The sequence below is a fragment of the Electrona antarctica genome (genome assembly GCF_951216825.1).
Source record: "Electrona antarctica genome assembly, contig: scaffold_378, whole genome shotgun sequence".
NCBI classification, from domain to species: domain Eukaryota; kingdom Metazoa; phylum Chordata; class Actinopteri; order Myctophiformes; family Myctophidae; genus Electrona; species Electrona antarctica.
In genome coordinates this window covers 35,001-52,500 of record NW_027636956.1, presented here as the reverse complement: position 1 = coordinate 52,500, position 17,500 = coordinate 35,001, and the positions used below count along the sequence as shown (strand labels likewise).

Genomic DNA, 17,500 nt, shown 5'->3' with positions numbered 1-17,500 from the left:
CATCATCTTCATCTTCATCATCGTCGTAGTCAGACTCGGCCGTCGCCATGGGGACCTTCAGGGTCACGATGCTGCTGTAGTTGCCGTGGTAACCCGTGACCTCTGACCTGATGACCTTGACCTCTAGTGACCCCGGAGGCTGGCTGGAGGTCACATGGTCCAAGGACAGGTACTCTGCTACTTCCTGTTCGTCTGAAACAAAAAAATAAAATACATTTTAATTATAAATGCTAATAATATTTACAGTAATTAATACACAACCAGTTTAATTATAATTAATAATAAATAATACATACTAATTATATAGTTCATTAATACACAACCAGTTTAATTATAATTAATACATTAAAACAACTAATAAAAACGAATCTTAACCCATGTTCATGGTTTTTCTTATAGTCAGGATGGTCGTCCCAGAGAGTTGGTCTCCCCAGGCGGTGTGGTCTAGTTGTGTACCTGTGGTCTTGGTCTCCCCAGGCGGTGTGGTCTAGTTGTGTACCTGTGGTCTTGGTCTCCCCAGGCGGTGTGGTCTAGTTGTGTACCTATGGTCTTGGTCTCCCCAGGCGGTGTGGTCTAGTTGTGTACCTGTGGTCTTGGTCTCCCCAGGCGGTGTGGTCTAGTTGTGTACCTGTGGTCTTGGTCTCCCCAGGCGGTGTGGTCTAGTTGTGTACCTGTGGTCTTGGTCTCCCCAGGCGGTGTGGTCTTGGTCTCCCCAGCCGGTGTTCTGTGGATCAGTTTGAGGATCTGCTCCAGGAGGAAAGCTTTGATCCAGTCGATGCCGTTGGTGATCCTGTCCACGGCGATCTGGAGGTTGTTCTTCTCACCGTCGTCCTCCGGAGCCGCCAGGTTGTCCCCCGAGAAGGAGCTGAGTAGCAACGCCAGGAACAGGTTCAGTACCTGAAATATAACACCATGAGTAGCAACGCCAGGAACAGGTTCAATACCTGAAATATAACACCATGAGTAGCAACGCCAGGAACAGGTTCAATACCTGAAATATAAATATAACACCATGAGTAGCAACGCCAGGAACAGGTTTAGTACCTGAAATATAAATATAACACCATGAGTAGCAACGCCAGGAACAGGTTCAATACCTGAAATATAAATATAACACCATGAGTAGCAACGCCAGGAACAGGTTCAATACCTGAAATATAAATATAACACCATGAGTAGCAACGCCAGGAACAGGTTTAGTACCTGAAATATAAATATAACACCATGAGTAGCAACGCCAGGAACAGGTTCAATACCTGAAATATAAATATAACACCATGAGTAGCAACGCCAGGAACAGGTTCAATACCTGAAATATAACACCATGAGTAGCAACGCCAGGAACAGGTTCAATACCTGAAATATAAATATAACACCATGAGTAGCAACGCCAGGAACAGGTTCAATACCTGAAATATAAATATAACACCATGAGTAGCAACGCCAGGAACAGGTTCAATACCTGAAATATAACACCATGAGTAGCAACGCCAGGAACAGGTTCAATACCTGAAATATAAATATAACACCATGAGTAGCAACGCCAGGAACAGGTTCAATACCTGAAATATAACACCATGAGTAGCAACGCCAGGAACAGGTTCAATACCTGAAATATAACACCATGAGTAGCAACGCCAGGAACAGGTTTAGTACCTGAAATATAAATATAACACCATGAGTAGCAACGCCAGGAACAGGTTTAGTACCTGAAATATAAATATAACACCATGAGTAGCAACGCCAGGAACAGGTTTAGTACCTGAAATATAAATATAACACCATGAGTAGCAACGCCAGGAACAGGTTTAGTACCTGAAATATAAATATAACACCATGAGTAGCAACGCCAGGAACAGGTTCAGTACCTGAAATATAACACCATGAGTAGCAACGCCAGGAACAGGTTCAATACCTGAAATATAACACCATGAGTAGCAACGCCAGGAACAGGTTTAGTACCTGAAATATAAATATAACACCATGAGTAGCAACGCCAGGAACAGGTTTAGTACCTGAAATATAAATATAACACCATGAGTAGCAACGCCAGGAACAGGTTCAATACCTGCAATATAAATATAACACCATGAGTAGCAACGCCAGGAACAGGTTCAATACCTGAAATATAACACCATGAGTAGCAACGCCAGGAACAGGTTCAATACCTGCAATATAACACCATGAGTAGCAACGCCAGGAACAGGTTCAATACCTGAAATATAAATATAACACCATGAGTAGCAACGCCAGGAACAGGTTCAATACCTGAAATATAAATATAACACCATGAGTAGCAACGCCAGGAACAGGTTCAATACCTGAAATATAACACCATGAGTAGCAACGCCAGGAACAGGTTCAATACCTGAAATATAAATATAACACCATGAGTAGCAACGCCAGGAACAGGTTTAGTACCTGAAATATAAATATAACACCATGAGTAGCAACGCCAGGAACAGGTTCAATACCTGAAATATAAATATAACACCATGAGTAGCAACGCCAGGAACAGGTTCAATACCTGAAATATAAATATAACACCATGAGTAGCAACGCCAGGAACAGGTTCAATACCTGAAATATAACACCATGAGTAGCAACGCCAGGAACAGGTTCAATACCTGAAATATAAATATAACACCATGAGTAGCAACGCCAGGAACAGGTTCAATACCTGAAATATAAATATAACACCATGAGTAGCAACGCCAGGAACAGGTTCAATACCTGAAATATAACACCATGAGTAGCAACGCCAGGAACAGGTTCAATACCTGAAATATAAATATAACACCATGAGTAGCAACGCCAGGAACAGGTTTAGTACCTGAAATATAAATATAACACCATGAGTAGCAACGCCAGGAACAGGTTCAGTACCTGAAATATAACACCATGAGTAGCAACGCCAGGAACAGGTTTAGTACCTGAAATATAAATATAACACCATGAGTAGCAACGCCAGGAACAGGTTCAATACCTGAAATATAACACCATGAGTAGCAACGCCAGGAACAGGTTTAGTACCTGAAATATAAATATAACACCATGAGTAGCAACGCCAGGAACAGGTTCAATACCTGAAATATAAATATAACACCATGAGTAGCAACGCCAGGAACAGGTTTAGTACCTGAAATATAAATATAACACCATGAGTAGCAACGCCAGGAACAGGTTCAATACCTGAAATATAAATATAACACCATGAGTAGCAACGCCAGGAACAGGTTTAGTACCTGAAATATAAATATAACACCATGAGTAGCAACGCCAGGAACAGGTTCAATACCTGAAATATAAATATAACACCATGAGTAGCAACGCCAGGAACAGGTTCAATACCTGAAATATAAATATAACACCATGAGTAGCAACGCCAGGAACAGGTTCAATACCTGAAATATAAATATAACACCATGAGTAGCAACGCCAGGAACAGGTTCAATACCTGAAATATAAATATAACACCATGAGTAGCAACGCCAGGAACAGGTTCAATACCTGAAATATAAATATAACACCATGAGTAGCAACGCCAGGAACAGGTTCAATACCTGAAATATAACACCATGAGTAGCAACGCCAGGAACAGGTTCAGTACCTGACATATAAATATAACACCATGAGTAGCAACGCCAGGAACAGGTTCAATACCTGAAATATAAATATAACACCATGAGTAGCAACGCCAGGAACAGGTTCAATACCTGAAATATAAATATAACACCATGAGTAGCAACGCCAGGAACAGGTTCAATACCTGAAATATAACACCATGAGTAGCAACGCCAGGAACAGGTTCAATACCTGACATATAAATATAACACCATGAGTAGCAACGCCTGGAACAGGTTTAGTACCTGAAATATAAATATAACACCATGAGTAGCAACGCCAGGAACAGGTTTAGTACCTGAAATATAAATATAACACCATGAGTAGCAACGCCAGGAACAGGTTCAATACCTGAAATATAAATATAACACCATGAGTAGCAACGCCAGGAACAGGTTCAGTACCTGAAATATAACACCATGAGTAGCAACGCCAGGAACAGGTTCAATACCTGAAATATAACACCATGAGTAGCAACGCCAGGAACAGGTTTAGTACCTGAAATATAAATATAACACCATGAGTAGCAACGCCAGGAACAGGTTTAGTACCTGAAATATAAATATAACACCATGAGTAGCAACGCCAGGAACAGGTTCAATACCTGAAATATAACACCATGAGTAGCAACGCCAGGAACAGGTTCAATACCTGCAATATAACACCATGAGTAGCAACGCCAGGAACAGGTTCAATACCTGAAATATAAATATAACACCATGAGTAGCAACGCCAGGAACAGGTTCAATACCTGAAATATAAATATAACACCATGAGTAGCAACGCCAGGAACAGGTTCAATACCTGAAATATAACACCATGAGTAGCAACGCCAGGAACAGGTTCAATACCTGAAATATAAATATAACACCATGAGTAGCAACGCCAGGAACAGGTTTAGTACCTGAAATATAAATATAACACCATGAGTAGCAACGCCAGGAACAGGTTCAATACCTGAAATATAAATATAACACCATGAGTAGCAACGCCAGGAACAGGTTCAATACCTGAAATATAAATATAACACCATGAGTAGCAACGCCAGGAACAGGTTCAATACCTGAAATATAACACCATGAGTAGCAACGCCAGGAACAGGTTCAATACCTGAAATATAACACCATGAGTAGCAACGCCAGGAACAGGTTCAATACCTGAAATATAAATATAACACCATGAGTAGCAACGCCAGGAACAGGTTCAATACCTGAAATATAAATATAACACCATGAGTAGCAACGCCAGGAACAGGTTCAATACCTGAAATATAAATATAACACCATGAGTAGCAACGCCAGGAACAGGTTCAATACCTGAAATATAACACCATGAGTAGCAACGCCAGGAACAGGTTCAATACCTGAAATATAACACCATGAGTAGCAACGCCAGGAACAGGTTCAATACCTGAAATATAAATATAACACCATGAGTAGCAACGCCAGGAACAGGTTCAATACCTGAAATATAAATATAACACCATGAGTAGCAACGCCAGGAACAGGTTCAATACCTGAAATATAACACCATGAGTAGCAACGCCAGGAACAGGTTCAATACCTGAAATATAAATATAACACCATGAGTAGCAACGCCAGGAACAGGTTCAATACCTGAAATATAACACCATGAGTAGCAACGCCAGGAACAGGTTCAATACCTGAAATATAAATATAACACCATGAGTAGCAACGCCAGGAACAGGTTCAATACCTGAAATATAAATATAACACCATGAGTAGCAACGCCAGGAACAGGTTCAATACCTGAAATATAACACCATGAGTAGCAACGCCAGGAACAGGTTTAGTACCTGAAATATAAATATAACACCATGAGTAGCAACGCCAGGAACAGGTTTAGTACCTGAAATATAAATATAACACCATGAGTAGCAACGCCAGGAACAGGTTCAGTACCTGAAATATAACACCATGAGTAGCAACGCCAGGAACAGGTTCAATACCTGAAATATAACACCATGAGTAGCAACGCCAGGAACAGGTTCAATACCTGCAATATAACACCATGAGTAGCAACGCCAGGAACAGGTTCAATACCTGCAATATAACACCATGAGTAGCAACGCCAGGAACAGGTTCAATACCTGAAATATAAATATAACACCATGAGTAGCAACGCCAGGAACAGGTTCAATACCTGAAATATAAATATAACACCATGAGTAGCAACGCCAGGAACAGGTTCAATACCTGCAATATAACACCATGAGTAGCAACGCCAGGAACAGGTTCAATACCTGAAATATAAATATAACACCATGAGTAGCAACGCCAGGAACAGGTTCAATACCTGAAATATAAATATAACACCATGAGTAGCAACGCCAGGAACAGGTTCAATACCTGAAATATAACACCATGAGTAGCAACGCCAGGAACAGGTTCAATACCTGAAATATAACACCATGAGTAGCAACGCCAGGAACAGGTTCAGTACCTGAAATATAACACCATGAGTAGCAACGCCAGGAACAGGTTCAGTACCTGAAATATAACACCATGAGTAGCAACGCCAGGAACAGGTTCAATACCTGAAATATAACACCATGAGTAGCAACGCCAGGAACAGGTTCAATACCTGACATATAAATATAACACCATGAGTAGCAACGCCAGGAACAGGTTTAGTACCTGAAATATAAATATAACACCATGAGTAGCAACGCCAGGAACAGGTTCAATACCTGACATATAAATATAACACCATGAGTAGCAACGCCAGGAACAGGTTTAGTACCTGAAATATAAATATAACACCATGAGTAGCAACGCCAGGAACAGGTTCAGTACCTGAAATATAACACCATGAGTAGCAACGCCAGGAACAGGTTCAATACCTGAAATATAACACCATGAGTAGCAACGCCAGGAACAGGTTCAATACCTGAAATATAAATATAACACCATGAGTAGCAACGCCAGGAACAGGTTCAGTACCTGAAATATAAATATAACACCATGAGTAGCAACGCCAGGAACAGGTTCAATACCTGAAATATAAATATAACACCATGAGTAGCAACGCCAGGAACAGGTTCAATACCTGAAATATAAATATAACACCATGAGTAGCAACGCCAGGAACAGGTTCAATACCTGAAATATAAATATAACACCATGAGTAGCAACGCCAGGAACAGGTTCAGTACCTGAAATATAACACCATGAGTAGCAACGCCAGGAACAGGTTCAATACCTGAAATATAAATATAACACCATGAGTAGCAACGCCAGGAACAGGTTCAGTACCTGAAATATAAATATAACACCATGAGTAGCAACGCCAGGAACAGGTTCAATACCTGAAATATAAATATAACACCATGAGTAGCAACGCCAGGAACAGGTTCAGTACCTGAAATATAAATATAACACCATGAGTAGCAACGCCAGGAACAGGTTCAGTACCTGAAATATAACACCATGAGTAGCAACGCCAGGAACAGGTTCAATACCTGAAATATAACACCATGAGTAGCAACGCCTGGAACAGGTTCAATACCTGAAATATAAATATAACACCATGAGTAGCAACGCCAGGAACAGGTTCAATACCTTAAATATAAATATAACACCATGAGTAGCAACGCCAGGAACAGGTTCAATACCTTAAATATAAATATAACACCATGAGTAGCAACGCCAGGAACAGGTTCAGTACCTGAAATATAAATATAACACCATGAGTAGCAACGCCAGGAACAGGTTCAATACCTGAAATATAAATATAACACCATGAGTAGCAACGCCAGGAACAGGTTCAATACCTGAAATATAACACCATGAGTAGCAACGCCAGGAACAGGTTCAATACCTGAAATATAAATATAACACCATGAGTAGCAACGCCAGGAACAGGTTCAGTACCTGAAATATAACACCATGAGTAGCAACGCCAGGAACAGGTTCAATACCTGAAATATAAATATAACACCATGAGTAGCAACGCCAGGAACAGGTTCAGTACCTGAAATATAACACCATGAGTAGCAACGCCAGGAACAGGTTCAATACCTGAAATATAACACCATGAGTAGCAACGCCAGGAACAGGTTCAGTACCTGAAATATAAATATAACACCATGAGTAGCAACGCCAGGAACAGGTTCAATACCTGAAATATAAATATAACACCATGAGTAGCAACGCCAGGAACAGGTTCAGTACCTGAAATATAACACCATGAGTAGCAACGCCAGGAACAGGTTCAATACCTGAAATACGTCACAATAAGAAATACGTCACAACAAACAAGAAGTCTGGAGCACTCTGTTGCCCCTGCGACCCGACTACGGATAAGCGGTTGAAGATGGATGGATGGATGGATGGTTGTTCAGTTTGACTCACCAGTTTGAGATATTGCTTATAAAGTAAGCCTAGCTACATGTTTAAGCATTTATTTCATATTTACATGTCGATTTCAGCTCTGACATTTATTTCAGACATGCTCTAGTAAGTGAAGAGTCTGCCTGTGATATTAACTAATTTTGGGGGGAAAAACCCCATAACCGCTAAGAAATGAATAACCGACAAACAACAGGCAGTCCAACATGGTCTCCATCCATTCTCCACACATGTAGTATTATTATGGTAGTAGTAACATGTACTCACCACCAGGTTTCCTATGACCATCACCATCATGAAGACGATAAGGCACATGGTGGTTCCAGCCACCTTGAGTAGAAGAGAAGAAGCATTATTATAATATTACTATTATACTATATATATATATATATATATATATATATATATACTACTATATATATGTACTATTAAACACATGGTGGTTCCAGCCACCTTGAAGAGAAGAGAGGAAGCAAGAGCTCAGTGAGTAGTTCAACATATACCACACGTTACCCGCAGTGAAATGTGTTCTCCGCATTTGACCCATATCTCTGGGAGCGGTGAGACGCAGCCAAGGAGAGGTGAGACGCAGCCAAGGAGCGGTGAGCTGACCCCCCCAATCCAACCCTTGATGCTGAGTGCCAAGTAGGGACTGACCCCCCAATCCAGCATCTTAGTAATAAAGATGCTGAGTGCCAAGCAGGGACTGACCCCCCAATTCAACCCTTGATGCTGAGTGCCAAGCAGGGACTGACCCCCCAATCCAACCCTTGATGCTGAGTGCCAAGCAGGGACTGACCCCCCAATCCAACCCTTGATGCTGAGTGCCAAGCAGGGACTGACCCCCCAATCCAACCCTTGATGCTGAGTGCCAAGCAGGGACTGACCCCCCAATCCAACCCTTGATGCTGAGTGCCAAGCAGGGACTGACCCCCCAATCCAACCCTTGATGCTGAGTGCCAAGCAGGGACTGAGTGGCCGTTTCTCAATACCCAAACTTGTCTGTACTTACGACCTTGTGAACTCGTGATACGTCATCAGTCGTCAACCAAGTACCAATTCTCAAGTTCACATTTGGCCAAGTACAGACCAGTACAGACCAGTACAGACCAGTACAGACCAGTACAGACCAAATCCCCGGATGTTAACTTGATCCGCCCACTTTAGCAAGTGGGTGGAGCAGACTTGTGTCGACTTTTCACTGGAAATTGCCCAGAATGCAACAGGACGGGCACGGGCACTACGTTCATTACAACATCATGCCTCGCCAGACTCCTCTTCTGATCAACTATATTCATTAAAACATCGCATTCGCTTCCCGCGTTCACGCGTCTTACTTGTAGTAGTAGTATTAGTATTATAGTAGTAGTATTAATATTATAGTATTAGTAGTAGTATTAGTAGCATTTAGTAATAAAGTATCAGGTACCTCCATACAGTCCCACATGGTCTCGATCCACTCTCCACACAGGACTCTGAAGATGATGAGGAAGGAGTGGAAGAAGTCGGTCATGTGCCAGCGGGGGAGGACACAGTCCTCGCTGATCTTACAGACGCACTCCGAGTAGTTCTTCCCGAAGAGCTGCATGCCCACCACGGCGAAGATGAACACGATGATGGCCAGGACCAGCGTCAGGTTGCCCAGAGCGCCCACCGAGTCCCCGATGATCCTCAGGAGCATGTTGAGGGTGGGCCACGACTTGGCCAGCTTAAAGACACGCATCTGTGGAGAGAAATATAACATAAAGTCACTATGAGGGTGGGCCACGACTTGGCCAGCTTAAAGACACGCATCTGTTGAAATAAATACGATAATGATATGAGGGTGGGCCAGGACTTAGCCAGCTTAAAGACACGCATCTGTTGAAATAAATACGATAATGATATGAGGGTGGGCCAGGACTTAGCCAGCTTAAAGACACGCATCTGTTGAAATAAAACATATAGCATACAATGATATGAGGGTGGGCCAAATTTGAAAGAATATATTCAGAGTACTGTATATGACAGAAGCAAAGATTTGAGCTAAAAACTTTCGCTGTGAAAGAATATATATTCAAAGATTTGCGCCACATTTTCACAATTTAAAAAAAAATAGCAATTCTACAAGCTCATAGCACGGCACTCTGTAACTTTGCGTGTGTGTGTGTGTGTGCGTGCGTGCGTGCGTGCGTGCGTGCGTTAGCAGACACCTTCTTTTCAACTAACCAATCGGAAGGATCGCAGCACTGACAGACCCTGGACTCCGGCCAATCCCAGCTCCACGAGGCTCATGGTGACGATGATGCTGTCGAAAATGTTCCAGCCCACCTGTTACCAAATATGGACAGGACAGGAAGTGTTACCATGGAAACCACATGACCATATATGGACAGGACAGGAAGTGTTACCATGGAAACATGTTTTCCCGCCACTGGGGCTCCTTGTGTGTGCGCTTTGCTTCCTTCAGGCGGTGTTGCCATGTCTGCTTATTATAAGCAACCTTTGACTTATTTTTTTCCTGTAAAGTCACTTGTAAATTAATTATTGGTAAGGTTAGGGTTATTATTGGTAGTTGTTGGTTGATGTGTTTTTTAGGGCTTGATTCTAAAGTGTACAGTAGTTGTTTAACCCATTTAGGCCTGACGTCAAAATAAATTAAAAGTCTTCTGAAAGAATATATATTCAAAGATTTGTGCCGCATTTTTACGATTTTTCAAAAATAGCAGACCTACAAGCTCGTAGCGCACCACTCGGTGGCGCGCTACGAGCTTGTAGGTCTGCTATTTTTCAATAGCTAAATAATGCTTAGTTAAAACACCAAAACGGGTTCCCGTCCAGAATGTCTTTATTTGGGCGTGCTTCCTCCTGACGTCAAAATTTTAAAAAAATGTCTTCTAAATCATGACAGTTTTCTGAAATACCTCATGTTTCTCTATCACTGGTGCTTGATGTCAAGGACCCCCAGAATTATATGTATTTTGTCCAGGGACCCCCAACTAGAAATATGTTGTTCCAGGGACCCCCAACTAGAAATATGTTGTTCCAGGGACCCCCATCTAGAAATATGTTGTTCCAGGGACCCCCAACTAGAAATATGTTGTTCCAGGGACCCCCATCTAGAAATATGTTGTTCCAGGGACCCCCAACTAGAAATATGTTGTTCCAGGGACCCCCAACTAGAAATATGTTGTTCCAGGGACCCCCAACTAGAAATATGTTGTTCCAGGGACCCCCAACTAGAAATATGTTGTTCCAGGGACCCCCATCTAGAAATATGTTGTTCCAGGGACCCCCATCTAGAAATATGTTGTTCCAGGGACCCCCAACTAGACCCTCCACCCAGAAGCAAATTTTTTAGTTGAAAACGTTCAATCTGAAAGAATATATATTCAAAGATTTACGCCGCATTTTTACGATTTTTCAAAAATAGCTAAAGTATAACAGAATGCTTAAAAAACAGGATGTACAACCTCACAATGTGTCGCTGTGAGCTTGTAGATCACAGCGACATCTACAGAGTACAGAGAGTAGCTGACTATAGTATATGTAGCTGTGAGCTTGTAGATCACAGCGACATCTACAGAGTACAGAGAGTAGCTGACTATAGTATATGTAGCTGTGAGCTTGTAGATCACAGCGACATCCAGGCCTGGAATTTCATCATTTTAGGGGCAAGGCCACTTGGCCTTTATTGTGGTCAACTTTTTGAGGGCACAAGGCCAAGTGCCAGGGCATGAAGGCCATCAATTAAAACAATGATTTTAAGTCCCCGGTCATCATTATTTTAGCTTAAAGGTTAAGGATGATTACATTTTTTTTATTTAAAGGTGAACATTGGTTCAGAACAGTGCTTCTTAAATAAATAATCACAGCTTTAAATAACAAAATATAAGTAGCTACTGTAAAATATTGTAAACATGTCTGTAACATGGGGTCCCAGTGCAGAGATGAAAATCATAATGAAATGGCCTAGGACCCTGTCACCCTAGGTTAATTCATATACATTTCATTTGGGGGTCCTTGAAATTAAAATGGCTGAGGATCACTGGATTAAACTGAGTTAATTCACAGAACATACAATGACAGACAGCCTACATTCATTTTTATAGCCCTGTTTCTGTTCTGCCTTGTTTGTTTTTGTTCTGCTATATTGTCACAACTGTGTGATATGTTCCTTGTTTTTAATTTTCTTCTATTGTTTATACTGTGCAAATTGTTCAGCACCTTCTAACTTTGTTTCGAAAGGTGCTTTATAAATAACATTTACTTACTTAACTTTTGAATGAGGGCTTGGTTTAGAAAAGCCTATAGGCTATTTTGTGCTAAAGTAATATATTGAATAACATGTAAATGTAGATTTTAAGGCTAGACTGGCATATGGCATTGTGGGGCTGCAGGACTGAGGACTCTGGAGATAAGTCAAGTGTAAAAAGCATTTGTACAATTGTGTGCTTATATGAACATTTACCACGTTATGTCCGCATTGATGAATGATTATTAAGCGAGCGACGCGTGGTGTACAGTGAGCGCGCTCTGGTGCTTGGCTACTAGCGTTTGGCTAGCGATATTAGCCGTGGCCAGCGTTGGCTGTTTAAACAATTTACTCTGTCAACTAACGTAGCAGACGATAGCGTGGTAAATGGTGGAGTCCTGCAGTCTATGCTGTTGCGTGGTGTTGTTTTGTGAGTTTATATCCATGAAGACGAGTCACGTTGGTCTTAACACACAGGCTCTGTGTGATAATAATCCTGAAGCACCGCACCAGCCGGGCCGAGTGTCAGTGAGTGAGAGCTGTCAGTGCGTGTATGCGTGCATGGAGCGGAGGAGGAGGGAGGAGGCAAAGTAACGCAAAAGAATCAAAACACTTGGCAAATGGCAACACAACTACAATACAGACAATACAAGTCTGCGCGAGACGTTTGGGGAAGGTTACTGTAATGACTGGAAAAACGGTAAAATGAACTGCTGTGGGCACCGGTCGGGGCACATGGGCACCGCGGCCACTGTGGCCGTCTGGGCATATCATTTTTCGAGGGGCACACGGCCAAAGAGAGGGGCAACGACGGCCATGGCCGCCGTGGCCGTTGTGAAATTCCTGCCCTGGCGACATCTACAGAGTACAGAGAGTAGCTGACTATAGTATATGTAGCTGTGAGCTTGTAGATCACAGCGACATCTACAGAGTACAGAGAGTAGCTGACTATAGTATATGTAGCTGTGAGCTTGTAGATCACAGCGACATCTACAGAGTACAGAGAGTAGCTGACTATAGTATATGTAGCTGTGAGCTTGTAGATCACAGCGACATCTACAGAGTACAGAGAGTAGCTGACTATAGTATATGTAGCTGTGAGCTTGTAGATCACAGCGACATCTACAGAGTACAGAGAGTAGCTGACTATAGTATATGTAGCTGTGAGCTTGTAGATCAGCTATTTTCCATTTGTGCTCGTTTTCATAGACCTGGCCAGTCAGTAAGGGTCATGACCTTTAGGGTCATTGACCTCTAGTGAACTCTGACCTGGAATTAGTAGTAGTAAGGGTCATGACCTTTAGGGTCAATGACCTCTAGTGAACTCTGACCTGGAAGTAGTAGTAAGGGTCATGACCTTTAGGGTCATTGACCTCTAGTGAACTCTGACCTGGAAGTAGTAGTAAGGGTCCATGGCCAGCAGCTTCAGAACCATCTCAGCCGTGAAGATCCCTGTGAACACCTGCAAGGTCAAAGGTCAAACAAAGGTCAGGTTATGAAATGGCAGAGTACCCTTCGTAACCATCGTCAGGATGATGTCATCAAGGCCATATATGGGCATATCCCATTGTCAGGATGACGTCATCAAGGCCATATATGGGCATACCGTAGCCCATTGTCAGGATGACGTCATCAAGGCCATATATGGGCATACCGTAGCCCATTGTCAGGATGACGTCATCAAGGCCATATATGGGCATACCGTAGCCCATTGTCAGGATGACGTCATCAAGGCCATATATGGGCATACCGTAGCCCATTGTCAGGATGACGTCATCAATCTGTGCAGCAGGATAAAAAGCATCGCAGCCTCAGAGACATCGAGTTTAAAACGACCTTCCTGATAATAATAATAATAATAATAATAATAATAATAATAATAATAATAATAATAATAATAATAATAATAATAATAATAATAATAATAATAATAATAATAATAATAATAATAATAATAATAATAATCTCCAACAGATCCCAACATCCCAACTCTTCACCTCGTTTCTCTCCAAAGAGACTCTTCATGTCTCCAGGGATAAACCTTACATTATGTTTCTGACAAACTGACTGAGGTCCAGGGGCGCAGATAGCATTTTATAACTGGGGGGATATATTTGGGGGCTATCTGCGCGTGTAAAGCGCCCGCGAAAAATGTCATGAGGAATGCACTTTTGCGCATAATTACGCAGATTTTCCGCGTTTTTTAGCGGATTTCACGGCAAAACGGCAAAACACTGCCAATAGGAACTGGCAGCCACAACTACCAACAGCCAATAGGAACTGACAGCCACAACTACCAACAGCCAATAGGAACTGGCAGCCATGACTACCAACAGCCAATAGGAACTGGCAGCCACAACTACCAACAGCCAATAGGAACTGACAGCCACAACTACCAACAGCCAATAGGAACTGGCAGCCATGACTACCAACAGCCAATAGGAACTGGCAGCCATGACTACCAACAGCCAATAGGAACTGGCAGCCACAACTACCAACAGCCAATAGGAACTGGCAGCCACGACTACCAACAGCCAATAGGAACTGGCAGCCACAACTACCAACAGCCAATAGGAACTGACAGCCACAACTACCAACAGCCAATAGGAACTGGCAGCCACGACTAGCAACAGCCAATAGGAACTGGCAGCCATGACTACCAACAGCCAATAGGAACTGGCAGCCATGACTACCAACAGCCAATAGGAACAGACCGTGAGCCCACTGCAACCAATAAAACGGTGACTAAATAACAAAAATCACACCTGTGTGAAGTGAGAGGTGCTCTTATCATGTGTGAAGTTAAGGGGGGGGGGGGGGGGGGTACGTATATGTTAACGTCCCATACCTGGGAGGTACGTATATGTTGGTACTCCATAAAGCATTTTATAAACTCCTCTGTCATTGGGTAATGGTCCATGACCACATTATACACTCCTCTGTCATTGGGTAATGGTCCATGACCTCATTATACACTCCTCTGTCATTGGGTAATGGTCCATGACCTCATTATACACTCCTCTGTCATTGGGTAATGGTCCATGACCTCATTATACACTCCTCTGTCATTGGGTAATGGCCATGAAGACATTATATTCATAATGACAGTTTAATAAAGTATAATTGAATAAAGTATCTCACAAGGTTTCCGATATACAGCATGTTATCGAACTCCTCCGTCATGGGGTAATGGTCCATAGCCATGAAGACGGTGTTGAGGACGATACAGATGGTGATCCCCAGATCCACGAAGGGATCCATGACGATGATGTACAGCCATCCCTTCAGCCAACGCCAGCATCCACAGCAGTTCCACTTCAGGAAGATGTCCGAGAAGCTGTACCAGCAGGAGCAGCAGGCCCGCTCTTCTTCTAGCTCTGAGGAGAACATGGAGAACATGGAGAACATTATAACAGGCCCTCTCTTCTTCTAGCTCTGAGGAGAACATTATGGAGAACATGGAGAACATTATAACAGGCCCTCTCTTCTTCTAGCTCTGAGGAGAACATGGAGAACATGGAGAACATTATAACAGGCCCTCTCTTCTTCTAGCTCTGAGGAGAACATTATGGAGAACATGGAGAACATTATAACAGGCCCTCTCTTCCTCTAGCTCTGAGGAGAACATGGAGAACATTATAACAGGCCCTCCCTTCCTCTAGCTCTGAGGAGAACATTATAACAGGCCCTCTCTTCCTCTAGTTCTGAGGAGAACATTATGGAGAACATTATAACAGGCCCTCTCTTCCTCTAGTTCTGAGGAGAACATGGAGAACATTATAACAGGCCCTCTCTTCCTCTAGCTCTGAGGAGAACATTATAACAGGCCCTCTCTTCCTCTAGTTCTGAGGAGAACATTATAACAGGCCCTCTCTTCCTCTAGCTCTGAGGAGAACATTATAACAGGCCCTCTCTTCCTCTAGTTCTGAGGAGAAAATTATAACAGGCCCTCTCTTCTTCTAGCTCAGAGGAGAACATTATAACAGGCCCTCTCTTCTTCTAGCTCAGAGGAGAACATTATAACAGGCCCTCTCTTCTTCTAGCTCTGAGGAGAACATTATAACAGGCCCTCTCTTCCTCTAGTTCTGAGGACAACATTATAACAGGCCCTCTCTTCTTCTAGCTCAGAGGAGAACATTATAACAGGCCCTCTCTTCTTCTAGCTCAGAGGAGAACATTATAACAGGCCCTCTCTTCTTCTAGTTCTGAGGAGAACATTATAACAGGCCCTCTCTTCCTCTAGTTCTGAGGAGAACATTATAACAGGCCCTCTCTTCCTCTAGCTCTGAGGAGAACATTATAACAGGCCCTCTCTTCCTCTAGTTCTGAGGAGAACATTATAACAGGCCCTCTCTTCTTCTAGCTCAGAGGAGAACATTATAACAGGCCCTCTCTTCCTCTAGTTCTGAGGAGAACATTATAACAGGCCCTCTCTTCTTCTAGCTCAGAGGAGAACATTATAACAGGCCCTCTCTTCTTCTAGCTCAGAGGAGAACATTATAACAGGCCCTCTCTTCTTCTAGCTCAGAGGAGAACATTATAACAGGCCCTCTCTTCCTCTAGTTCTGAGGAGAACATTATAACAGGCCCTCTCTTCTTCTAGCTCAGAGGAGAACATTATAACAGGCCCTCTCTTCTTCTAGCTCTGAGGAGAACATTATAACAGGCCCTCTCTTCTTCTAGCTCTGAGGAGAACATTATAACAGGCCCTCTCTTCTTCTAGCTCAGAGGAGAACATTATAACAGGCCCTCTCTTCTTCTAGTTCTGAGGAGAACATTATAACAGGCCCTCTCTTCCTCTAGTTCTGAGGACAACATTATAACAGGCCCTCTCTTCTTCTAGCTCAGAGGAGAACATTATAACAGGCCCTCTCTTCTTCTAGCTCAGAGGAGAACATTATAACAGGCCCTCTCTTCTTCTAGCTCTGAGGAGAACATTATAACAGGCCCTCTCTTCCTCTAGTTCTGAGGACAACATTATAACAGGCCCTCTCTTCCTCTAGCTCTGAGGAGAACATTATAACAGGCCCTCTCTTCTTCTAGCTCAGAGGAGAACATTATAACAGGCCCTCTCTTCTTCTAGTTCTGAGGAGAACATTATAACAGGCCCTCTCTTCTTCTAGTTCTGAGGAGAACATTATAACAGGCCCTCTCTTCTTCTAGTTCTGAGGAGAACATTATAACAGGCCCTCTCTTCTTCTAGTTCTGAGGAGAACATGGAGAACATTATAACAGGCCCTCTCTTCCTCTAGCTCTGAGGAGAACATTATAA

At 42.7% G+C, this 17,500-nt stretch overlaps 1 protein-coding gene across 1 annotated transcript in view; it reads right to left on the bottom strand.

Moving 5' to 3' along the window:
• The window catches only part of LOC306919604 (sodium channel protein type 4 subunit alpha B-like), a gene marked incomplete at both ends in the record, with an annotated part of 104,814 nt that overhangs the window by 66,732 nt on the left and 20,582 nt on the right, over positions 1-17,500 (bottom strand). The window contains 7 exons of the mRNA XM_079532363.1: positions 1-192; positions 672-897; positions 8,262-8,324; positions 9,424-9,717; positions 10,203-10,304; positions 13,619-13,690; positions 15,370-15,605. The exon at positions 1-192 is cut by the window's left edge and continues 35 nt beyond it. Of these exons, the coding sequence (XP_079388489.1) occupies positions 1-192; positions 672-897; positions 8,262-8,324; positions 9,424-9,717; positions 10,203-10,304; positions 13,619-13,690; positions 15,370-15,605 (1,185 nt within the window). The remainder of the gene's footprint in view (positions 193-671; positions 898-8,261; positions 8,325-9,423; positions 9,718-10,202; positions 10,305-13,618; positions 13,691-15,369; positions 15,606-17,500) is intronic.